This window comes from Diabrotica virgifera, chromosome 6, assembly GCF_917563875.1.
Source record: "Diabrotica virgifera virgifera chromosome 6, PGI_DIABVI_V3a".
NCBI classification, from domain to species: Eukaryota; Metazoa; Arthropoda; class Insecta; order Coleoptera; family Chrysomelidae; genus Diabrotica; species Diabrotica virgifera.
This window is the reverse complement of record NC_065448.1, coordinates 80,524,068-80,550,578: the sequence shown is the minus strand read 5'-3', so window position 1 is coordinate 80,550,578 and position 26,511 is coordinate 80,524,068. Positions and strand designations below refer to the sequence as shown.

Genomic DNA, 26,511 nt, shown 5'->3' with positions numbered 1-26,511 from the left:
GTCAGATTGTCAGACAACCGATGTACAAAATGTATTATCGAGTGGAGGCCACGAGAAGAAGCACTACGGAGCAGAAGACGCTCACCAACCAGATGAACCGACGATCTGAAATGGCAACTGAATGCAAACTGCACAAAACAGAGACAGATGGAAGGAGCTGAGGGAGACATATATCCAGCAGTGGACGCCTACGGTTTGATGATGATGATAGTAGACTTTCAGGTTAAGTTACATTAAGGCTTAGACTTGGTTTCGCTCCGTATACTCCAGTTCCAACTCCTTCATCGGTTTTAGAGCTGTCTATAGACCAGCATTGATCTGCCATTATGAGATTCATTTTATTCCACTCCCATTCGTCCCTTCCTAGAAAGAGAAAGGTAGGTAATCGGCTTTTCGAAATTATTATACTTAGGTTACATTGCATCTGATTCATTTACAACTATGTATTTTTTTTTATTATCTCTACAGATTTGATCCCGATATCTTTCGTCCTGTTTTCTGGTGTCTTATCGGCCTTCTGAATATCCGTCCTACCTTCACCTCCTCTATCCATATATGTATGTAATAGAGGAAGATCAAGTATGATCTCCGTGAAGGCGGTTGGGTTATTAAAATCATTTGAGATATGAATTTATAGGAGTCTCTTAACAATGAGCTAAGTCGATAAGGTTACGGACAACGACGTTATAATAAAATGAAAAAGGTGAAGGAGGTTTTTAAAATAAGAAAATGCAGTACCTATCTGGTTCATGTAGTAAGACGAGACAGATATGTATTGCTGCAGATTTTTACACAGGGAAAGATACTGGGCAGAAGAATCATACGAATAGAAGGCGGCGTACCTATATTCTGGCTAAATAGTTTGAGACGACGATACAACAGTAAATATGTTACTATTTAGAGCAGCAGCATCAATATTGTAATAGCGATCCTTTTTAAAGGAATTATCCTCGTGATTGGTTGATGTGTTATTATTCACAAAACTTATGTCTACTCTATTATATATTCCCTTAAAATGTTATAATTTAATGTTTATTTTTAGTAATTTACCCAGCGCGTCAGAAAAAACGGGCCACCCACAATATTTAGGAAATTTTATATTCTTTATATCTCCACTTTCTTTTAATTCGTTTCTTCTTGTGAATTAAATTAATTGAATAATCAGGTGTACTGAGAAGCTAGACTGAGACTGTAAAGAGAATAAACAAATTCACAAAACGTATTAAACCATAAAATTCGCAGAACTCATTTTTTACGAATTAACGAAGCTTCCCAGTGTATTTCTTAATAACGATAGAAAATATCCAAACTCTGCTCAGATTGTTACATTGTTGGAAAATGAGGCAACCAAAGGAATGGTCTTAACCGTTAGATTAAGATAAGGTAAGTTAAGTACTTACAAAAGAGTGTATATTTCAAAAATCTGACAACTTGAGCCGGGCGTAAGGAAATGAGCGAGTCACAAAGTTTCACAAAAAAAGAGAATATTTCGCAAAATGATCATCAGATCGAAATACTGAAAAATACACGTATTCTATATTTTTGAAAAATCTAGTGACACCAAACATGACCCCCCACTGAGGTGGGGTGAGAGCCTCCATTTTTTATTGCAGATTTGGATTCTTTACGTAAAAATAAGTACAGTCGGAAAAATGAAAAATTACCCATGGACGATAACATCAACCACATATTTTGTATTTGCTGTATTTTTCCATAAATAGCAAAACGAGAGAGAGAGAGAGAGAGAGAGAGAGATTATTAATAATCTGAATAATATGTGATTGATATGATCGATCATGGGTAATCTTTTATTTTTCAGACTGTAACTATTATTCGAGACATTTTTTCGAATTATGGATAGATGGAGTTATAATCGGAAAAAAATTGTTGGAAATGGAAAATTAAATTAAAAAATGGAAAGTCCCTACTTTATGTACTGAATCAATACACTACTGTATCACTCAACTTATAGAAAAAAAGGTTGCCGTAAATCAAGAAGTCCACTTTTTGTTTGTTGATCTAAAAAAGGCCTACGATAGCATCCCCCAAAATAAGTTATGGAACACTCTAAGACAAACGAACATCAACTCAAATCTCATAACAGCAGTGGAAAAACTATATGATAACGCCAACGCCAAAGTTAAAATAGGAACGAATGTTTCCAAAGGTTTCGTAGTAGACAAAGGACTGAAGCAGGGATGCTGCCTATCGCCGACACTTTTCAAAATATATCTGGAACAAGCATTGAAACTTTGGAAGCGGAAATGCAGCGGCATGGGTATACAATTAAATAATAACAACCTGTACACTCTATGTTTTGCTGATGATCAAATTGTGATTGCTAACGAATATGACGATCTGGAATACATGACTCGAAAATTAATCGAAGAATACAAAAAATGGGGATTAGAAGTTAACATAGATAAAACAATGTACATGAACATCGGTGGCAACGAGCAGAGTCTAATTTTAAATGACGGACAACACATTAAGTACAACAATAAATATTCTTATTTAGGAGTAGAAATCACGGACGACGGCAAATCAGATCAGGCTATAAAAAAACGAAACATTCAAGGTAGAAGGGCCATATCGCAACTAAATAGTATTATTTGGGATCGACATATATCCAAAAAAAATAAACATCGAATATACAACACTATTATAAAGAGCATAGTAATGTATGGAAGTGACGTGTGGCAATTAAAGACAACTACTGAAAGAACACTATAAGCCACGGAGATGGATTACTGGAGACGTGCCGCAGGAAAATCAAAACTCGAAAGAGTTAATAACCAACGTATACGAGAGATTATGGGAGTCACACATACGATTGTCGAAGATATAAGAGTACAACAATTAAAGTGGTATGGACATGTGCAGAGAATGCCAGAACACCGACTGCCCAAACAGATTCTAGATTGGTCACCAAATGGAAAAAGAAAAAGAGGCCGACCCAGAAAGAGCTGGAGAGAAGGAATAGACAGAGAGATCCGAGAGAGAGGTTTAGACGAAGACCTTTGGGAAGATAGAGATGCATGGAGATTGGGCATCGGAAGACGTCGGAGGACGTTTTAAACCGATTATATATATATATATATATATATATATATATATATATATATATATATATATATATATATCAATACACTAAATTCGAAAAGATTAAATTCGATATAACTAAGAAAAGATAAGAAAAGATATTAGGCTTAGATAATAAAATTATAAAATTGTAAAAATATCACACAAAATTGAAAAATGTATCCATTAATATAGTATCACACTCTGTAAATTTAGATAATAAGTAGGCTTAGATATCAACTTAAAATTGTTATTGTAATACCATACAAAAAAACACAAATAGTCTGGCTAATTGGCTCTGTCAAAGCCATTAATAAAAAAAATAAATAAATAAGAAAAGAAGTAAAAAGATAAAAAAAATTCTTAAATTTTATGGTTGGCCCGTTTTCTCTGACTCGCAGTTTATATAGCTGAATAAAATTTTTTATAATATACTACATACTAATTTTTTGTGTTTTAGGGTTGATGAAATAGTTAAAGAAAGCAATAAGAATAAAAAGATACCTGTATTCCCGAAACTAAAGCTGAAAAGGAGCAAGATGCTCGAGAGATGTCAAGTGCCTGTTGCTGTGACATATTTAAACTTTCCTTTTACATGTTTGTATTATAAAGAACCTAATTTATCTAGACTGTCGCTGTTAAAGCAATTTTCAAAAAACGTATAATTGTAATTCTGACTCTGAAAATTGAGAAGAAATTTATCTAGTATTTTTATTAAAATAAATTAAAACAACCATATTTTACTCATTTACCTATTTTTTTCAATTGTGAAGTACTGCAAAATGGGAAGTGCAAAACAATTGCTTCAAATAAAAATAGAGCAATCCCAAAATACTACCAAAAATAACTAGTTTCACACAACTGATCAAAATTTAAGAACATTTAAGGATAATCTTCCTGAAGGAAATATGAGAATGGTAGCCACAAATAGTATAGTATAGAAGATAAAAGAAATAACTAGATGCAGAGAAGTGCATATTTTCCAAAACTTACTATGAAAGTGTATGAAGAAAGAAGAAAGGAAATACCTATTATCGAGGGATAATCATCAACTTCTGCTGAATATCATCCATAAATAGATTGCAGAAAAAACGGGGTAAGAAGAAGAAAATTACCATCGCGATTATTTGATTGCAGCTCCAATCAAATTATCTCATGCAAATAGGTTCAAATCGCTATGATTATAGTCAAACTTCAATACGTGGAATGCATCTGAAGGAGAAGAAGAAAATCCATCAAAACGGACGTTTAAAGGGAAGACAAAATAAAACCAATAACTATACAAAGTTCAAAATCAAGTGAACATGGACCAATGGCCAATAATTAAAACTGTACTGAAACCTCAAACTTCTGCTGAATATTATCCACGAAAAAATTGTAGAAAAGAGCGAAGGAAGAAGAAAATTGTCATCGCGATTATTTTATTGCAGCTCCAGTCAACTATTTTATGCAAAATAGGTTCACATAGCTATGATTATAGTCAAACTTACGTGAAAGGCACATGAAGAAGAAGAGGGGCTATCAAACAGTGGTTCTAAACTAAAAACAGGCACATTAGAAACAATAATCCTATATAGTCCAGAAAGCCACTGCGCATCCGCTAGGCAAAATATTCTAATTCGGATTTTTTGCACAATATTACTCAAAAAGGACTCCTTTTAACAAATTTGCATGTTGCCAGGACCAAAAGGTGGTCAAAAATTTTTTAAACGTTTTTTTTTTGTTTTTTTCCAAAAATTATTTTTTTTGCATGGAAAAAAGTTTTTTTAGGTTTTTTGGATCATTCCAAACAGAAAAGGTCTTTAGTGATTTTCTCTAAAAATGATAGTTTTTGACATATAAGTAATTAAAAATTGAAAAATTGCGAAATAGGCCATTTTTAACCCTCAGACACTATGTGAAAAACTGAAAATTGTAATGTTGCCAAGGTAGGTAGATATTCTTTAAACATCGATTGATGAAATCCCGAAGAGTTTTTTGCAATACAATATTCAAAACTCCTTTGTTTTTTAATTGCTAATCAAGCGTGCGCGACACTATTTTCCACCGACAGTATGGTGCAAATGAAAGGAATAAATTCGTTATTTCGTAAACCGGCGACTTTAAGGAAAAATGCTGAAACAGGTCGATTTTTATTTTTAAGTTATGATATTGTGGCATATATGGTATACTAGTGACGTCATCCGTCTGGGCGTGATGACGTAATCGATGATTTTTTAAAATGAGAATAGGGGTCGTGTGGTAGCTCATTTGAACGGTTCTTCAATTCTCTATTCAGTAATGCAAACATTTACATAATTATTTATACAGGGTGTCCTTCTACTTCTTTTTTTGTCAAATAATTTAATTTAATAAAAAAATTTTGGACACCCTGTATAAATAATTATGTAAATGTTTATATTACTGAATAGAGAATTGAATAACCTTTCAAATGAGCTAGCACACCACCTCCATTCTCATTTAAAAAAATCATCGATTACGTCATCACGCCCAGATGGATGACGTCACTAGTATACCATATATGCCACAATATCATAACTTAAAAATAAAAATCGACCTGTTTCGAGATTTTTCCTTAAAGTCGCCGGTTTACGAAATAACGAATTTATTCCTTTCATTTGCACCATACTGTCGGTGGAAAATAGTGTCGCGCACGCTTGATTAGCAATTAACAAACAAAGGAGTTTTGAATATTGTATTGCAAAAAACTCTTCGGTATTTCATTAATCGATGTTTAAAGAATATCTACCTACCTTGGCAACATTAAAATTTTCAGTTTTTCACATAGTTTTTGAGGGTTAAAAATGGCCGATTTCGCAATTTTTCAATTTTTAATCGCTTATATGTCAAAAACTATCACTTTTAGAGAAAAGTCACTAAAGACCTTTTCTGTTTGGAATGATCCAAAAAATCTAAAAAAAACTTTTTCCCATGCAAAAAAAATAATTTTATGAAAAAAAACAAAAAAAAAAACGTTTAAAAAATTTTTGACCACCTTTTGGTCCTGGCAACATGCAAATTTGTTAAAAGGAGTCCTTTTTGAGTAAGATTGGGCAAAAAATCCGAATTAGAATATTTTTCCTAGCGGATGCGCAGTGGCTTTCTGGACTAATAACCATCAAAGTGAAAGGGATATAAACCACAGGCAGGCAAAATAAAACCAATAACTGTCTTAAACTTACATTAGTCCAAAACTACCTATTGGACTGTCCAAAAACTTACATCGGCCAAACTGGCAGAACCTTTGACAAACGCACAATAGAACACAAAATTGCTTTCAATAATAAAAAAACAGATTCTACGTACGAACTTCACCTACTAGACCGTAATCATTATTTTAATGAAAAGTATTAAATTCTTCATAATATTCAAATTAAAGGATCTTTATTGAATCTATGGATAGTAGTAAACTGAAAAATTCTGATATAATTCTAAATGATCAACTTGAGACAAACAGTTCCCCACAATTCCACCAAATCAGTTAGAGACTTTAAAGTGTAGACGCATAGTAAAAAAACATCACTTACGAAAGGCACTCTACCAAAACAGCTGTAGTGAAATTAATAATTTAAAATACATTTTGTGCAAGTATTGAAAACAAAAAATATTTCAGTGTTTTATTATAGATAAAATGAATTTAAATCAAATAACGGTCGGATCCATGAATTATTTAAAACCAATTATCCTACAAAATTCAAGGACAAGAGAACATGAACCAACGGCCAATAATTAAACCACAAACTTCTGCTGAATATCATCCAGGAAAAAATTGTGGAAAAAATAGCGTAAGCAGGGCCGTAACTACCGTTGGGGCAACCGGGGCAGTGCCCCGGCGCCCCCGGCCATGAGGGGCCCCGCAGGTGCTTCCTTTGGTTGGCCGTTCATAGATTTTAACGAGGTCAAATAAACTTTTCAAAGTACTTTCAGTCAAGTTCTATTTCGAGTTGTCCGGTTGTACTAAGTACACGGCATATTAATTCTAACAACTTCAACGATCGATCGACCGGCACAAAATTTCGCCACCTAAAATTTTTGATTAAGTTTGACAATTTATAACTTTATTATTTTTACTCCGATTTTCAAGATTCTTGCACCAGTTTGTAGGTACATGTATTGATATCGTTTGGTATTATTTCGGTAATAAAAAAAATTTGTTTGCGTGGCATTATACAGGGGTGAATGGAAACGTTGTATTTTCTCCTAACTTTAAAAAATTCTGTGGAAAAATGGAATAGCTGATTTTGTTTCATAGTATATTATCCCGGAGGTATATCACTAAAATTTTATTGTTTGAATTATCTGAATATCTCCTTTCTTGTAAGAGCTGTACCATTTTTTTTAATAAAAACACTGATTGACTCTTAAAATAGAGGTTGGATTGATAAGATTAGAATGGCCCGCATGCAGCCCAGATCTCAATCCTATTGAGCATTTATGGGATGAATTAAAAAAGCTATTCGCCGTCATCCTAGGCCTCCAGAAAATTTGGTACAGTTATAGCCCTGGCAGAGGAATATCTAGCTATTCCCCAGGCAAGAATATCACATCTTTATTCGATGATAAACAGATTGAGAGCAGTCGTTGCTATAATAGTTGGGCATACCTGCTATTGAGTTGTTTTGTTTCATTAATTTTAGTGCGTTTAATATTTTTAATTAAATAAACCTTCAAAGCAGTATTTTTATTTACAGCTCTTACAAGAAAAGAGATATTCGGATAATTCAAAAAACAAAACCTTAGTGATACCCCCGGGATAATATGACAGGACTATGAAACAAAAACAGCTCTATAATTTTTTCCACAGAATTTTTTAAAATTAGGGGAAAAACAACGCTTCCATTCACAACCGTATAATGCCATCTACGCAAAAAACAATTGTTACCGGAATAATAACAAACAATATCAATAAATGTACCTACAAACTGATGCAAGAATCTTGAAAATCGGAGTACAAATAATAAAGTTATAGATTGTCAAATTTAATCAAAAATTTTGGGTGACGGAATTTTGTGCCGGTGAGTATATATGAATTTCTTATCTAAAATTATTCTTTTTATCATTCTTTTTATCATATTGGGGATTCATTTTTTTCGAATCCTGAGAAAACTAATAGGTATTTTTGAAAAATTTAAACGCAAAATGAACGATTACGTTATTGGCGATGGCCAAAAGTCCCTGAGAACTTCTATAATGTTTATTTTAATAAGTTACTAGGGTGAAAAACCAAGAGAAAATTTAGTGTGATATTTAATTTAAAATATCTCATTCAAAATAAATTTTTATTTATTCTGAGGGACTTTCAGCCCTCGGTAATAATATAGTCTTTCATTCTGCGTTACATTTTTCAAAAATATTTATTGGTTTTTTCAGGATTCGAAAAAAATGAACACAATGTCCGTGGTAATATTTCCAAATCTATCTTTGTCATACAACGCACTCAGTCGAATAGAATATTGTCAGCATACTGTCAGTCAGACAGTGACAATCAGTGACAATTTTAAATATTTGACATGGCATCGGGAATATTTTAAGTTGTTTATTAAATAATATTGATATATAGTGTATTTGATAAATTATTGCTTTAAGACGTGAACTTAATAAAAAGTTATTTATTGTGTATTATTTGTGGAAGATCCAAGCAGAGAATACGTCAGGATAATATATTCTGTGATCCAAGTATTTTGTTGTTAAAGATGTTCAAAATTGTAAGCATTCCATAGTAACAACATATGTATTATTAAAAAATCACTTAAAGACTTTTCCTCTTTTCTCGATTGGGTATTAGTTTTTGTTGTACATATAAATTATTACAATCACTGAATACATAGTTAGTGAAAAAATTATCAGTAGTAATTGCACAAGAGCTCTAAAATTATTGAATTTTTCCCGAGTGACAATTTGACAGTTTTAATTTCACGAGCCGAAGGCAAGTGAAATTATGTCAAAAGTGTCACGAGGGCAAAAATTCTATATTAATTTTAGAGATCGAGTGCAATTTGTTGCGATTATTTCATGAATAAAACTGTTCAAAACCAAAATTTTATTGTACTTTATTTATGTAAGTACAAATTAGTACAATTAAACACACAGTTGTTATAAATATTTTACGATTGAAAGTTATCACTTTTATAATTTTTAAAACATTAATTGTCATTAATGTCACTGAATCTATTTTTTCGTAGCAACGAAGGGCATCTGACGCAATATACTTGACGACGGGAAATTATCAAAAATTATCAATTTAACTTAGATTTCTGTAGCTTTCTATTGGTCAGAACCTCCTATGAATGAAAACATCACATTTATTAACTGAATTAATAATTTGCAATTATAGAAATAACAGTTATCCAAGAACATTCAAAAGCCATCTCTCTAAATTAATGATGACATTTTCAAGTAGAATGACATTCTAGTAATGTTTACATATCCATACCAGTGTGAATTTTACTACACGTAATTTGCCGTGTAAAGACAGAAAAAGTAGGGATACCCGTAAAATATTTGCGAATTATGTACCGATGGCCTTAAGCATTGCAATTTTAAATGCTTTAAATTGCTTTTTAATATCGAAATCCGGTTTTGTTGAAAATCCTAATTCTAATATTGATAAAGTTACTATCAAAAAACCTAATTAACGATAAAGTTTATAATTAATAAATTGTACTTCTCACATAATTATTTAAATATCTATAAATTTTTAAAATAAACCTATTATGTAAGAACAATAAGTGTCCATTATTTCTAATTTAATATATAATTAAAAAATAATAAAATGAAATAAGTGATTAAAATCGTAAGCGTTACCTATATCCCAAAGAAGAAAAGTAAAAAAATATTAAAAATCAAAAATAGTAAAAACAAATCAAGCAACTATTAAAAGACACTAAAAAATACAGAAAATATGAACTAGTTGTAGAGAATAAAAATGGGATGAAATACGAAGAAAACGAAACAAAGGATATGAAATAAAGAAGTAGAGCAAGAGAATATCTCTTGAAGAGATGATCTTACTAAAGAAATAACTCTTCTTATTCTTTTGGCATCAAAACCACCTTTGTCTATCTGACTATGTCGTTCCATTCAGACAGCTCTTGTGCCCTTCTCCTCCATTGTCCAAGTTCCTAGTTTTCAGATAGACTTCCACGGCATTCCTCCACCCTCCACCTTGTCCTAGGTCTTCCTTTCTTTCGTCTTCCTGTCGGATTCATTGCAACATTATTTTATGCTTTCACACTAAATGCTTAATAAACTCTTAATAAATGGAAAACCCAAGTTGGCTGTTTACAAGCAAACCTGAAGCAAAGAGAATTAACACTTATAAAGATAGCAAAGCAGCTGTTCTTGACGTAAAGAATCCACTCACCAAATAAAAACTGGTGAGGAACATCAAAAATCTCCTTAACAACTTGTTAAAAACAACAAAGTGTCTTCTAAATATATGCAAAGGATCATGAAGGAGTGCATAATAATGAACCGGTAGATTTATTGGAAAAACAAGGTCGATAGAAACATTGCTAAGCCCAGAACCTTTGTGTGGCATAACTAAAGATGCTGTAAGGTAAGTAAAGTGATATTGAACCATGGTGCAGAAAATGTGAAATGGAACAAGGCATTGCCATACACGTCCTATGCTATTGCATGGTGCTACGTGATAAGAAGCACGAAACGGCAGTTTAGATGAAGATTGAACCAGAAGAGATTATAAATGCGAATTGAGATTATGAGCAAACTGTTGGTCTTCGTTATGGCTGCTGGACCTATTGAAGTTGAATGGGAAAACGAACAGGTAATGTATCTCGCCTGAGTTAATAAAAAGAAGAAGAAGAAGAAGAAGAAAAACATATTATCATTGATGTGATATATCTCAATACAAACAGTAATCGATAGGGTAATAGGGAACTTGCACATTTTTTTTATTAGATAATAATGTTCAGTTTTGTTTAAAAATGAGATTTCCAAAATTTCACTCTTCAAAAACTCGTAATAACTTAGAAATACATATTTAAAGTCTTCTGCGGTATAAAATAGTTCAAACGGCCCGTGACGTCACATAGTTTTGCATTAGTTTTGATTATGGTTATATTTAGCTGTGTCTAGGTACACGCTAACGTGTACGCTAATAAAAAAGTTAGGTAGACGCGAAATTAACTTCATCAAGCCAGTGACGTCATTATTTAGCTTGCGCAGTGACTATACATTTTAGTACATGCTATTTTGATATGTTTAGTGTTTATTTGGTAGAAAAATATTTGTTAATGGAAGGGAAGCAGAACTATTCAGATGTTTCAAACTTAATTGTAATAAATCAATGTATATATATATATATATATATATATATATATATATATATATATATATATATATATATATATATATAAAAGTATATATAAACTAGGAATGATCACAGCTGATTAGTAATTATCAATTTACAAATGATTGGGTTAACAGCTGAAATGGAAGACTCAGTGTACTCTTTTCTACGATTCCAATATTTCGTTAACAGTCGTTAACATCATCAGGGACGCAGTGTGAGATTTTAGTCAACGATGTTATAAATGTGTAAAAAAGCGGCATTAACAAAAATAATTGCAGTGAATGTTATTAAAAATTAAAAATATAACAAATAAAAAAGATAAAAAAAGGAACTATAATATAAATAACTATGCTAAAAACCACTAATTATTAAAATCTTTTAAATTCGTCGCATAGAAAGGTATTAGAGACAATTATGTCAATAAAATATTTGTAAATTGATAAAAGTATATATTTAGGTTAGCAAAATAATTATATGTATTTAGTTGACATGACATGTAGGTACAAAATATTGTTAAAATAGTTTTCATATGTAAGTGAATTATTATAATCAACTATTCTAAATGCAAAATAAGCCACAATTTAACTAAAAAAATTATTTTATTAACGTTTCGACGTCCAAATCGGATGTCATTGTCAAAATACAAAAATTAGTCAGATTAAATAAATTATTAGAAACAATTTTTTACTAAGCAACAACACTTTTGTTTAATTTAATAATATTTTGTATTTTGAGAACGACATCCGGTTTAGACGTCGAAACGTTAATAAAATCAATTTTGTAGTTAAATTGTGGCTTAGTTCTCATTTAAAATAGTTGATTACAAAAATTCCACAAGGATAATAGCTTCAGAACAACTTAATTATTATTGTGAAAGCTTTAGGTCTTCCTTTTATTTTAATCTTGGACGGTAATACTATTTCATTTATAACTAAAAAAATATATATTAATTTATAGTCTCTTATCTTTTTCGTACTGTTTTAAAATGTTCTTAAACTCGTTAAAAGAACTAAATAATTGTCCACACTCCCTAGTTAATTTAAAAACAAACACTAAACAAATAAAAAATAAGAAATCACTGACACTCTAACTTTTTTATTTGCGTACACGTTAACGTATACCTAGACACAACCTTATATTTAGGTATATTCTTCTTCTCCTTCTTTAGTTTATTGGCCTCCACCTACTTGGGTATTTGGCCAGCTCATCGTCGTGGAATAAGTCAAAAATATTTATATTCTAATGACATTTATCGTATGTCATTGTAATAATATATACCAGTTTGTTAAAATTGGAGTTCTATACTGTTTTTGAAGGAAAGGAACGAAGGTTTACTATTGAAAATAAAACCATTTTGTAAAAGTAAAAATTTTCTATGAATAGTTCAAACGATCAAAAACACTTGTAACGTCACATAAATGTATTTTCTACTGACGTTTATAACGTCTAATTTAAAATTCTGTTTACTTTATTGGAAAAATGTAAATGTACAACCCAGTGACGTCACGACGAGTTTTGGGCCACGTGTTTTAATTTGAATTTTTAATCGTCTTTAGGGGCCAAACGAATGACAAACAAAACTTTTTTATCTTTGATACATGTTTTAAATTATGTTCTGTTGTGATTTATATCATTTTTTTTTCGAATTTAAAAATTTATGCAAGTTCCCTATAGAAGTGCAATGATGTGCTTTGAATAAGATCTAAATTCTAGCTGGCCACAAAGAGAAACGAGCAACGTTTGATAGAAATAGGTTTTGCCAAAGGCTTCTTTTATTACAGAGAACAAAAATCTTAAACAGACACTATGTGATGCATGATAAAAGGTAGTGTGGGAGTTCTCTGTACTGAAAACTCCCACTTATTAACTATGAAGTAGTGAAAGCTATGCGCGATAGTACTTCACCATATTCCCTCTACTCCCTTAAGTTCTTACTACATTATCTAGAAGAATTTTGGCAACGCCCTGCTACAGACAGCATAAATTTTTATTTCTTATCTGGCAAAATAACTATGGGCAGGACACCTCAGAAAACATTCTGGCGATAGAATAATGGAGACATGTTGTCGAATCTTCTAAAACCCACGAAGGGTTTTTAACGCCACGGAGTAAGTCTTCTTCTTCTTGATGTGCCTATCCGTGACGAATGTTGGCGCTCATCATGGTAATCTGCACCTTATCTGCAGCAACGCGGAAAAGCTGCACAGATGTTGTGTTGAACCAGGTTTTGAGGTTCTTTAACCAGGATGTTCTTCTTCCTGGACCTCGCTTTCCAAATATTTTTCCTTGCAGAATAGCTTGTAGGAGGGCATATCTGGATTCATTTCGCATAATGTGTCCAAAGTATTCCAACTTTCGTGATTTGATGGTGGTCAGTACTTCTCGGTTCTTCCCCATTCTTCTAAGGACCTCCTCATTTGTGACCCGATCAGTCCATGGGATTTTAAGAACTCTCCGATATAGCCACATCTCAAATGCTTCCAACTTTAGGCACATATCCTCGTTCAAGGCCCATGATTCAACACCATAAATAAGGATAGAGAAGAAGTAACATCTCAACATTCTTACTTTTATACCAAGAGAAAAGGTGTGGCTCTTGAAAAACGCGCCCATACTACCTCGCGTGCCGAGGTAGTTGTAGTGCCTCACTCTTTCTATAGGGGTTTGGTTGATATAGAGATGACCTTCTGTTATCTTTTTCTTGGTGACGATCATAAGCTTTGTTTTCTTTACATTTATATTGAGTTCATATTGTTGACTATAATACGTAATTTTGTTCATGAGGACTTGTAGGTCTTCTAGGTTGTCCGCAAATACTATGGTGTCATCTGCATACCTGATGTTATTTAGCCGGTACCCGTTTAATAGAATACCTTTTTCAGTTTCGTGCAAAGCTTCGATATATATTTTTCAGAGTAAAGATTGAAAATTAGGGGGGACAAAATGCAGCCCTGCCTCACTCCACGCATGATTTTCACATATTCGGTGTGTTCACCGTCAACTCTAAGGTTTGCAGTCTGATTCCAGTAAAGGTTTCTAATTATTTTGGTTGTTAATTCCTGCTTCTTTTAGTATTTGCATCATCTTGGCCTTTTGTAGTCGATCAAACGCCTGCTCGTAATCAACCAGACATGCATCTACGTCGCAATTGACGTATCTGCATCTCTAAAATAAGACTTGTATTGAAAATAAAGCCTCTCTCGTACCAACAGCATTTATGAACCCGAACTGGTTGGGCGAAATTTGACTTTCACATAGCTTGTAAATTCTCGTATGGATTACCTTTAGGAACAATTTTAGAAGATGACTCATCAGGCTTATCGTACGGTATTCTTCGCATTTTTTGGCTCCTGGTTTTTTTGGAAGTGTAATAAACTCAGACTTCAGCCATTCTGTTGGTATTTCTCCAAGGTTGTATATGTTGTTGAATATCTTTGTGATTATTTCTATTGATTCGTTGTCCATCAGTTTAAGTAGTTCTGCTTGTATATTATCGGGACCTGCTGCTTTGCCATCCTCTAGCTGTGTTATGGCAGAATAAACTTCCTGCTGTAATATTCTTGGTCCATCATTTACCTCTTCTTCTAACTCAAAAATGTTATCTCTTTGGTCTTCAAATAGTTGTTTTAGATATTCTTTCCACGTTCTAATTTTACTCTGTTTGTCTAAGATGATGTTTCCGTCAGAATCAGTTCGATTTCCTCTCTGTCTCCGTCTTAGTCCACCTATGAGTTCTTTAACTTTCCTATGTACATTGTGACTATCGTACTTTGACTGTAGAGTCTCAATTTCTTGGCATCTCTCCATTGCTTCTTTTTTTTCGCTTCTCTAATTTTCCTTCTTATTGATATATTTATTGTTTTATATATGTGTGGGGGTCATTTTTTGGCATTTCTTCTTTCGTCCATTAGTTTCAGGATCTCATCTGTCATCCACGATTTCTTCTTGGTTAATTTATCTGCCTTTAAGTGTTTATCCTTTACATTTTGAACTATTTCGGTCATCTGTTTGATCATTTGTTCTTCGTTCTATTCGTCTCTAATTGCAGTCACTTGCTCGTTTAACGTGGCTTGGACCCTCATTTTCGTGTCTTTTACAGACAGGGTCTTTTAGCATACATAGGTCGCATGATTGTAATTTCTTTTCCTGCACTATTTTGAGTTTGACGCGATATACTCCCATCAGTGGAACGTGGTCCGTCTCTAAATCTGCTCCAGGATAAGTCTTGATAGATGTAAAGCTGTTCCGGAATCTAATCTTTTGTTTATTAAAATGTAATCTATTTGATTTCTAATAATTCTCCCGGGTTTGTCTTGAGGTAATTTCCATGTGTACAGCTTTCGAAGCGGTAATTGGAAAAATGTGTTGGTGACAACGAGTTCTGAGTCTTCTCCGAATTTTTCTAGGAGGTCTCGTCTGTCGTTTCTGACTCCAAGTCCATGTGCGCCGATGTACTGCGTCTGATCTCCAGCTCCAATCTTGGCATTAAAGTCTCCCATAATGATAAGAACTTCCTGTCGTGGAATTTTCTGTATAGTTCTGTTGATGTTCTCATAAAACTCAATAGCTTCTTCCTCTTCTTTGTCTGCCGTGGGAGCATAAACTTGGATAATATTTATATTGACGGGGTTGGCTTGTACTTGTAGTAACATTACTCTCTCTGATATTGGCGTAAAGTTAGTAACGCATTTGGCAACTTTGGGTGGTACGATAAATCCGACTCCATATTCATGTGATCCATCATTTTTTCCCGAGTAGTATACTTTCCACTTGTATTTACCCAGAATCTGGCCATCTCATTTCTGCTATTCCCATGATTTCAATATGCATTCTCTTCATCTCTTGTATTGCATTGTGGATTTTTCCTGCTTTATATAAGGTTTTGGCATTCCATGTACAGATCTTGATATTCTTTCTGCACTTCAATTTATTATCTTGTGGTGAACTCAAAACTGTCCTCCCCGGAGACCCGATCGGAGGACTTACTCCGGAATTTATTTTAGTGTTGAGCATTACCATGATTGATTGACTAGGGCGTATCGCTCTGTATCATTATTGGGGTGTTTGCCCTACTTGTGCTTCCTCATCCTTATACAGTTGACCAAATATTTGGTTCATCCGCCTTCGAGGCCGATTTCACAACCTCAGGACAAAAGGGTGCCCTATCACTTACCAACTCATCCGCCTGAAGCCGTTGGTCAGTAAGTGGGGGATTGCTTATACCGGCAATCTTTCGACGAAAAGTATGTAGTAGAAAGAAATATAGTGACCCGTCTGCCTTCGGAAACCTAATCACCATTCTGGGTCGGAAGAAACAAGAGTTAGCCAAGAGAGGCTGATAGGAAAGATTAAAGACATTTCACTCAAGACAAGTTGAAAAGGAGCATAATGTGAAGGCCCTTATGATCCGCCAAGTGCGTTTCATAAGCGTATGAGTATTGATACACCTTGTATTCCCGCTCATATTTTGTGTTGACTACAGACTGTATGGCTCGTCCAGCATGCCATAGCATGGAGTATAGGGTGCACGCCATTTTAACAATGTAATCACCCCAACTACATGGAGTGACCAGACGGTGTAAGTAAGTAAGTAAAATAAGACCATGGCCTGTGTATATCTAGTCTCAAGGCCGTTACAGTGTGACAACTACAGAATTAAAGTCCTGTTAACAACTCATCATCATCATCAACCCGTATGCGTCCGCTTCTGGATATAGGTCTCCCTCAGTTCTTTCCATCTGTTACTGATAACACGTTTCAGGTCGTCAGTCCATCTAGTTTGTGGGCGTTCTCTTCTCCATAGTGCTTCTTGTTGTGGCCTCCACGTAACAATACGTCTTGTCCATTGATTGTCTGATGATCTGGCGACATGTACTGCCCAATTCGACCTTAGCCACACGATTATTTCGATAGTGTCTATTGTTTTTGTTCTACGACGTATTTCTTCATTTTAGATTTGATCTCTCAGAAAAAAACCCAAAATGTGGCGCTCCATATGCCTCTGAGTTACGTGAATCTTGTTCACTACCTTTTTTGTGAGCATTAATGTTTCCGCTCCATAAGTGAGTATCGGTAATACACACTGGTTAAAGATTTTCTTTTTGTGGCATATGGATAATCCCTACTAAGTGCATAAGTCAAATTTATCAAACGCTGCCTAGGCTAAGCCTATGCGACGCTGGAGCTCACATGTCTGGTTATTTTTACTCAACCGAATTTCATGTCCTAAGTACTTATACGATGCAGTGTGCTCAACTACTTACAGATTATTCATTATCTGCGTATTGAACATATTAATCTATAGTCCGACATCCAAGAAAGCGTGATGCGTGATATACTTTTTTTAACACTATTATTGCATCATCCATACGATCGGCTATAGGGACGATGTCATCTGCAAATCTTAAATGACTGAGCTTCTCTTCATTTGTGTTGAGTGTTTGTGTTTAGTGTCTCCTTGTCGTACTCCTCGCAGTACACAGAATTTATTTGTTTCTTGTTCGGATAGTCTTACGCTAGCCGTAACATTTTGTCAACGCTTGTAACATTTTCTGCTAGCTTACGGTAATGAATGCTTTCTCGTAGTCCACGAATACCACTGACAATATTTAACAACTACTTACAAAATCTTAGCAACTATTCTCTAAAAAAGGCTATAAGTTAACATAGTGGATATGATGGAAAAATACCTACTCGTCAACTTCAACGCCACGTACTAGAGTACCAATATAACGGTACTATACCAATCAGTGCCTGAGTATACCAGATAAAATTATCCGATTAACGAAATTGACAATTTCTAACTGAAAAGCAAGTGTTAGGATATAGGGAGAGACCTATAGAACTTTTGAGATAAATAGTCCATTCTTTCACGGTTTTTGCTCTAAATTTTAAAGAACCGCTTGGATTGACATGAAATTTGGCATACGTATAGCTTACATGTCAAAGAAAAAAAGTGATATTGTGCCGATGTGTGCTTTTGCCCTGGGGGTGACTTTCACCCCCTCTTGGGGGTGAAAAAATATATGTCCAAAATAAGTCCGGAAATGGGTAAACTGACTAATTTTAAGTAACTTTTGTTCTATAGAGCTTTTCCGCCAAGTCAACACTTTTCGAGTTATTTGCGAGTGAATATGTTCATTTTTCAACAAAATAACCACATTTTTAGACGGTTTTTCGCAAATAACTTAAAAAGTAAGTATTTTATCGAAAAGAACGTTCTTAGAAAAAATATAGCCTATAAAAAAGTAAAAATAATGGTGTACTCGTTAGGTCTCTGAAATTCGTAGAACCAGAGTTAAGCCAATGAAAAATAGATTCATATTCACCAAATTTCAAATAGAATATTTCGACGTGAAATATCCAAAAAATTAAGCACTTTTTTAAAACTTTAAAATGTTTAAAAAAAGCTTTATTTCTGTTTTCACAAACAGTTTCTAGCGTTAAATTTAAGCAAGTTACGCTTAAAATAAAGTTGGTCCCTTTTGTTTTTGCAAAAAAAAAATCGGGAAGACCACCCCCTAATTAGCAACTTAAATGAAATTAATCGTTTGCGCTCCATAAATTATTTTACTTATGTTGTGTTTATATGATCTGCAAGTTTCATCGATTCAAAGTGCTTATTTTTGAAAAAATTTGGTTTCAAAGTAAAATTTTTAAAAATTTAAATTTTGAAAAATATGCTTTTTTTCAAAATAACTTAAAAATTGTTAGAGATACCAACAATCTCGAAAAACAAAAAAAGTCATATTTGGTTTTCTGAATATCATGTATTTTTTTGTTTTTCTGTTAGACAAAAATTGATTAAGATTTGGTGTTTCTAAATTTGCATACATTCGTGATCAGTGACTCGTTCAACCCCTTTTAACTACAGCCCTTTCAATAATAAGGACTTTGAACGGATGAAATTTACAGATCATATAAACAATATATACACGAGTCCAGAAACTTGTAAAGTCGTAACGATTAAGTTCATTTAAAACCAAAAGGGACTAACTTTATTTTGAGCGTAACTTGTTTAATTTTGATGCTAGAAATTTTTTTTATAAAACAAAAATGAAGCTTTTTTAAAACACTTTAAATAATTTGTAATGAATTTTCCCCGAAATGTGCTTCATTTTTTATTATTTCACGTTAAAGTATTCCATTTGGAATTTGACGAATATGAACCTATTTAGCATTAGCTATAACTCTGCTTATACTACGTGCAGGGACGTGATAAATACACCATTTTTTAAAATTTTTTACAGGCTACATTTTTGCTAAGAATGTTTTTTCGACAAAATACTTACTATTTGAGTTATTTGCGAAAAACCGTCTAAAAGCGTGGTTATTTTGTTGAAAAAATGAACATATTCACTGCCAAATAACTCGAAAAGTATTGACTTAGTGAAAAATCTCTATAGAACAAAAGGTACTTAAAATTAGCCAGTTTATCCATTTCCTGACTTTCTTTGAACGAAAATTTTTTTCACCCCCAAGAAGGGGTGAAAACCACCCCCAGGGCAAAAGCACATATTGGCACAATATCACTTTTTTTCTTTGACTTCTTAGCTATGTGTATGCCAAATTTCATGTCAATCCAAGCGGTTCTTTAAAATTTAGAGGTTTTGCAATATTTTACCGTTAAAGAACGGACTAAAATCACGAACTCAGAAAACGAAATATCCTGGCTTGCCTAATGCCTATTAATACAAGACATATGAATTAGACATAGTGGTACTATTTATAATAAATCGATACAGTGACTACTAACAAAACAATAAATTACAAAAAGGACATAATATGAACTCGAAAAACTATTACCTTCAAGAAACGTTCAAAAAAGAACTAAAATTATTATATACAAAACATTGCTGAGTCCGGTCGTCACATCCGGAACAGAAATATGGACCCTAACGCAGAAGGATAAGAGACTTTTGGGAATATTCGAGCGTAAACTATTCCGTAAAATATTCCGCAAAATATTTGGAGCTCAAAACGACCAAGCTCGTTGACTCAAAAGATATAACTACTAAGAGGTCGTATCTTTTATTAAAACATAGCTACTTAGATCGCTGGATACATAGTACAAACACCAAATAACACGATAAGCTAAAAATCTAACCACAGGAACACCTGTGGAAACACCTGCAGGATAATGAAAACAGGTCGCCAGAAACTGAACAGAATGGCGACGATAACTTTTAGAGTAGGCCAGAATCCACAAAAGATTGTCGATCCAAAGCTGATGATAATGATGATCTCTCATCTACCCTACTACTATTAGGTACTTCTACTTCATTACTTTCAATGCATCCACGAGTTTTCAGTATTTCTGCGGTCATAGAGCCCCCCAATCGTAATTCGCACTCCTACATCCATCTCACATTCTCCTTTTCTTTCATTTTTGTTCTTAGTCGTTAATCTGTCGTAACAGGCATCGTGATATCATGACTTCATAAGTTGGTCTTTCCTACGTTTCTTAATTTCCCTCCATCCTTTGCTGTTCGTGCTTATTCTGAAAACGAAAAGCAAGGTTGCGACAATGTGGCTCGAGTTTCTTGTAGAGAAACACCTTATAAGTATTTTACCTTCCTTGTATGATAAGTTCTTGAGACCATTTCTTCGAAAAACGTGCCCAAAATAGCGCATTATTTATTATGTACTTGATATCTTGTCTTTTCTTGATATACAGGGTGTTTGGTAAAGAATGCGCCATAGCTTAACCTCAGGTTCCTGAGGTTAAAATAGGCCGATTTAAGCTAGCTTACTTTAGTACAAAGTTTATAATAACCGAAATTCAGGGTGTCAAAAATAAACTTTTTTTTATTTATTATTGAATATTTCCTGACAGGTATGAGATAACAACATGAAATTTGGTATGTCGAGGTTTTTTTGGTCGAGAAAACTTAATTCCCTACCAAAAATTATGTATTGCCCAGAGGGCACCACATACGCCTTTCAGCACTAATTTATTATGTTCAATTTTTTTATCCCTCACTCTGTATAATTTTGACATTAAAATTTTTATTCTCCTATTAGTTTTACTAAAAAAAGCTATACTTCTTTCATCTCCCTAAACTCAACCGTTTTCGAGATAAACGCATTTTAAATCTGCGATACACCATAATGTTTAGCATAATATCATTGTAGTTACACCCGAAAAATAACTTAAAACCATAAAATTATCCAAAAATGTATCGCAAATTTCTTTAAATGGAATTTGCGATGCAATGACATAAATTTGAGAATTGGCACAGTTATTATGGTTTTAAGTTATTTTTCGGGTGGAACTACAATGATATTATGCTGAAAATGATAGTCTAAGAGCTAGTGAACCCTACGACTAACGGTCGTCCTGTAAGGCTAGAAATTTGTCTAGTGATAATTCATAGCACACCAAGGCTAAAAACCATGACCTGGCAGGCATCAGCGGTGCACGTGTATCTACCAGGTGAATCGAAAAGTGCAAATTTAGGGGGTAAAATAAACTTTCTCCTGTAAGGTTTAAATTTAAGTATGTGTTTGAGTAAGTCATTTAGAAGAAATGTGTACAATGACAGGCGATTCTGAAGAGCATAAGACCTTGCCAGGCGAGGGGAAAGATTAGGGGTTTTTCCTAAAATTATATTTTTTGCACCGAACAATTTTTTTTAGATTTTTTGAATCATTCCAAATAGAAAAGGTACCTAGTGATTTTTCTCTTAAGTTAATAGTTTTTGTTATATAAGCGATTGAAAATTTTGAAAATTGCGAAATCGGCCATTTTTAACCCTAAATCGGACATTTATCTAAAAATTTCAATATTGGCAAGGTACGTAGATATTCCTTAAACATTGATTGATGAAATCCTGAAGAGTTTTTTGCAATAAAATATCGAAAACCCCTTTGGTTTTTTAATTGCTAATCAAGCGGGCGCTACACTGTAGTATAAGTGAGTTTGCATAAATTCATTATCTCGGGAATGGGCAAATTTCAAGAGAAATCCTCAGACAGGTCGATTTTTATTTTTGAATTAGGACTTTCTGGTATATATATATATATATAATACTAGTGACGTCATCCATCTGGGCGTGATGACGTAATCGATGCTTTTTTTAAATAAGAGTAGGGGTTGTGTGATAGCTCATTTGAAAGGTTATTTAATTCTTTATTCAGTAATATAAACATTAACATAATTATTTATACAAGGTGTACAAAAAAAAATGTTTCCTTCTATTTGTCAAATTTAATCAAAGTTAATTTAATAAAACAAATTTTTTGTACACCCTGTATGAATAATTATATTAATGTTTATAATATTGAATAGAGAATTAAATAACCTTTCAAATGAGCTATCACACAACCCCTACTCTTATTTAAAAAAATCATCGATTACGTCATCACGCTCAGATGGATGACGTCACTAGTATTATATATATGCCAAAAAGTCCTAATTTAAAAATAAAAATCGACTTGTCTGAGGATTGCTCTTGAAATTTGCTCCTTCTCGAGATAATGAATTTATGCCAACTCAAACGTCCTCACTTATACTACAGTGTCGCGTCCGCTTGAATAACAATTAAAAAACAAAAGGGTTTCCGATATTGTATTGCAAAAAACTCTTTGGGATTTCATCAATCAATGTTTAAAGAATATCTACCTACCTTGGCAACTTTGAAATTTTTAGATAAATGTCCGATTTAGGGTTAGAAATAGTCGATTTCGCAATTTTCAAAATTTTCAATCGCTTATGTAACAAAAACTATTAACTTAAGAGAAAAATCACTAAAGACCTTTTCTGTTTGGAATGATTCAAAAAACTTAAAAAAAATTTGTTCGATGCAAAAAAAATAAATTTAGGAAAAACCCCTAATCTTTCCCCTCGCCTGGCAAGGTCTTATGCTCTTCAGAATCGCCTGTCATTGTACACAGTACTTTTAAATGACTTACTTAAACACATACTTAAATTTAAACCTTACAGGAGACAGTTTATTTTACCCCCTAAATTTGCACTTTTCGATTCACCTGGTAGATACACGTGCACCGCTGAGGCCTGCCAGGTCATGATTTTTAGCCTTGGTGTGCTATGAATTATCACTAGAAAAATTTCTAGCCTTACAGGACGACCGTTAGTCGAAGGGTTCACTAGCTCTTAGACTATGATGGTGTATCGCAAATTTAAAATGCGTTTATCTCGAAAACTGTTGAGTTTAGGGAGATGAAAGAAGTATACCTTTTTTAAGTAAAACTAATAGGAGAATAAAAATTTTAATATCAAAATTATACAGAGTGAGGGATAAAAAAAATTTAACGTAATAAATGAGTGCTGAAAGGCGTATGTGGCGCTCTCTGGGCAATACAGAATTTTTGGTAGCGAATTTAGTTTTATCGACTCAAAAAACCACATACCAAATTTCATGTTGTTATCTCATACCTGGCAGGAAATATTCAATAATAAATTTAAAAAAACGTTTAACTTTGACACCCTGTATCTCGGTTATTATAAACTTTGTACTAAGGTAAGTTAGCTTAAATCGACCTATTTTAACCTCAGAAACCTGAGGTTAAGCTATGGCCCATTCTTTTACCAAACACCCTATATATTGATTTTACTATTGACTTTGTTTTTCAATAGAACATTTCAAATTGACCTTTTATCTTTCTTCCTAATTATATATCTAGCATTTAGCATCATATAGAAAAATAGTGAAAACCGAGCTTCTTATTTTGGTGTCGATAGTTATTATTACATGGCTTTTTCATATAATATTCATTAATTTAGCTAAGGCGTTTTCCGCAAAAGCTAAAGCTGCGTTTTATTTTTTAAGTGAACTTTCTACAGTTAGATATTAAGAACCCTAGATAAATAAGAATAGTGATATTAAGTGAACTCTGCGAGATTAATTATTACGAAACCTAGATGTTATGTATCTTTTGGCACTGAGTGATAAACGTATTTTTGATTTTATTTTGTTTTTCCTATATGACTGTAAAATTAAGTTATAGAATGATTTCTTTCCTTTTGTTTTGTCTTTCCTTTTGATTGCCTACATGCCTGCCTTACCGTGTGGGGTTGGCATATAGGTATTAATCAGTAATTAATAAAAGAATGCTAAGAAAAACCCTTGGATAAGAAAAGTGTGACCCTTGTCCTGATCCCAAAATGTTTATTAAGATTAATTTAACAAAAATTCACTTTGAAAAAAAAATTATTATATTTATTCTTAACAAAACGGTCGGTCAGACTTAAATAACCTTAACTTACATTACTAATTAGCAAAGTCAGGCAAATATGCAGGCTCAAAAGGAAGATATATGCGCATATATATGCATATTATTTGTGTCAAATATGCATGTATATGCATTTATTTATGTCAAATATGCATGTATATGCATGTATTATTTGTGTCAAATATGCATGTATGTACATAATATTTTAAGTAACTATGAAATTTGATGTGGTACTATTTTATTTTTCACCAATTCTTTGAAAAATATAAGTTCGGAAGAATCTACTGGCTTCAATTCAGCAAAAATTTCTCCATAAAACAACAGTACCTAATCAAGTTCTCATCCAGTAACAATAGGTTTTGGTGGAAGAGGAAGATTCGGGAAATGTTCTTTATACAACTGATACCTTATAGGTGCCTTAAGAAATATTTTGTTCGTAGTTGAAATAAAATTATTAATAAGAGGAAATTTATTTCTAATTTCTTCTGCGATCCTATTTAAACCATGTACTAGGCAAGTTATATGTATTAAACGAGGATAAACATTTTTTAAATTGCTTCCTAATTTAACCATGTAAGGTGTAGCATCTAAAAGAAAAAAATTTTCGTTGGGAACAGCTAAAGGAAGAAAAAAAATTGCTAAACTTTCTTGCAAAAACCTTAAAACTGTTACCTATAAATAGTGCGTTGGTTTTATTCAACTTCTTGGAAGCAATTAAATGCGATTTACAAGCTTGCCCACTTTTAAGAGATCCGATTAATAAATATGCGATGTAACGTCCAGAAGAATCAATTGTTTCATCCACACATACATAAAAATAATTGTCTCTAATTTTATGTTACTCAGTACCGCAGTATATACCTACAGAATCGACCTCGTTTCTTCTTAAGCTTTTTTCACTTGGAATATTCAATTTGCAGTATTTTCCAAGAAATATTCGCAAATTTTCGTTTGATAATTTGGACAATGATATATTTTAGCTTAACAATGCTTCGAACAAATCATGGTTAAATGTATCTTGCTCACTTGGTTTCCAATTAGTTGATTTTAAGCACCTAGATATCGAATCTTGCTTTTCCTCTCCCGATTATAATTTATTTTTTTACCGGTGTGTAAAGCAGTTTTGCAGTGCTGGACTATTTGGAATTTTTTTTCGCATGGAATCTGCAAAAAAAATTCCTACAGTAAACTAAATAGTTTTTAGATCGGGGGTCATTTAAAGCATTTTAAATTAAAAATGTATATTTTTGGTTTTCTGATTATTTTTATGCAATTTAAAATATTTAGGTTTTGTTTGTATTTACTCACTGTATGCTGAGCATAATAATTTTCCCATATCAATGACCAATTCTGGATGCCTTGATCCACGCAGAAATATCAGATAGGAAGGTATTTGAACCATGGATAAACAAATAAATTCGCTTTGAAAACCTATTATATGCACTTTATTTTTAAATATATCAGTATATGCAAAATTCAAAAGAAACTACAAAAATATGCAAATGAATATGCATATGCACTATTGCATATTTGCCTGACTCTGCTAATTAGACAATTTAGATAAGATATATTACGTTCAAAACGTCAAAAGTGAAAACCAATATTTTAAATTTCTCCGAAGAAAATATTAGTTTTTAGCGTTTTTTTTTTTCATTAAAGTTCTACTGTAGTTCACCTACGATTCAGACGTGTTTATCGGCAAGAGTAAAACCAAATTAAACAATATCCGATTAAAATTGTGTCTTAAAATAGTTGTTCAAATTTGGTGGTATATAAGGAAGTTTGGATAGAGTGTTCAAAACCAATTAAATGGACCTGCAAGTCGGGGGGAAACCCCCTGACCCTGTACCCCCAGATATACCTCAAAAAAAGATAAGTTTAATTAAAGATGTAAGTATGGATATTTATCCAGTCGGACAGGT

General features: G+C 33.0%; 1 protein-coding gene across 4 annotated transcripts in view; it reads left to right on the top strand.

Moving 5' to 3' along the window:
* LOC126886472 (uncharacterized) overlaps positions 1–26,511 on the top strand; it is a 614,879-nt gene that overhangs the window by 556,881 nt on the left and 31,487 nt on the right. Inside the window, exon 15 of one of the 4 annotated variants that reach the window (XM_050653426.1) lies at positions 3,542–3,828. The exons of the other annotated variants lie outside the window; for them this stretch is intronic. Within the exon in view, the coding sequence (XP_050509383.1) occupies positions 3,542–3,746 (205 nt within the window). The 3' untranslated portion in view covers positions 3,747–3,828. Of the gene's footprint in view, positions 1–3,541; positions 3,829–26,511 lie in introns of those variants that run through there. 4 annotated transcript variants of the gene reach the window in all.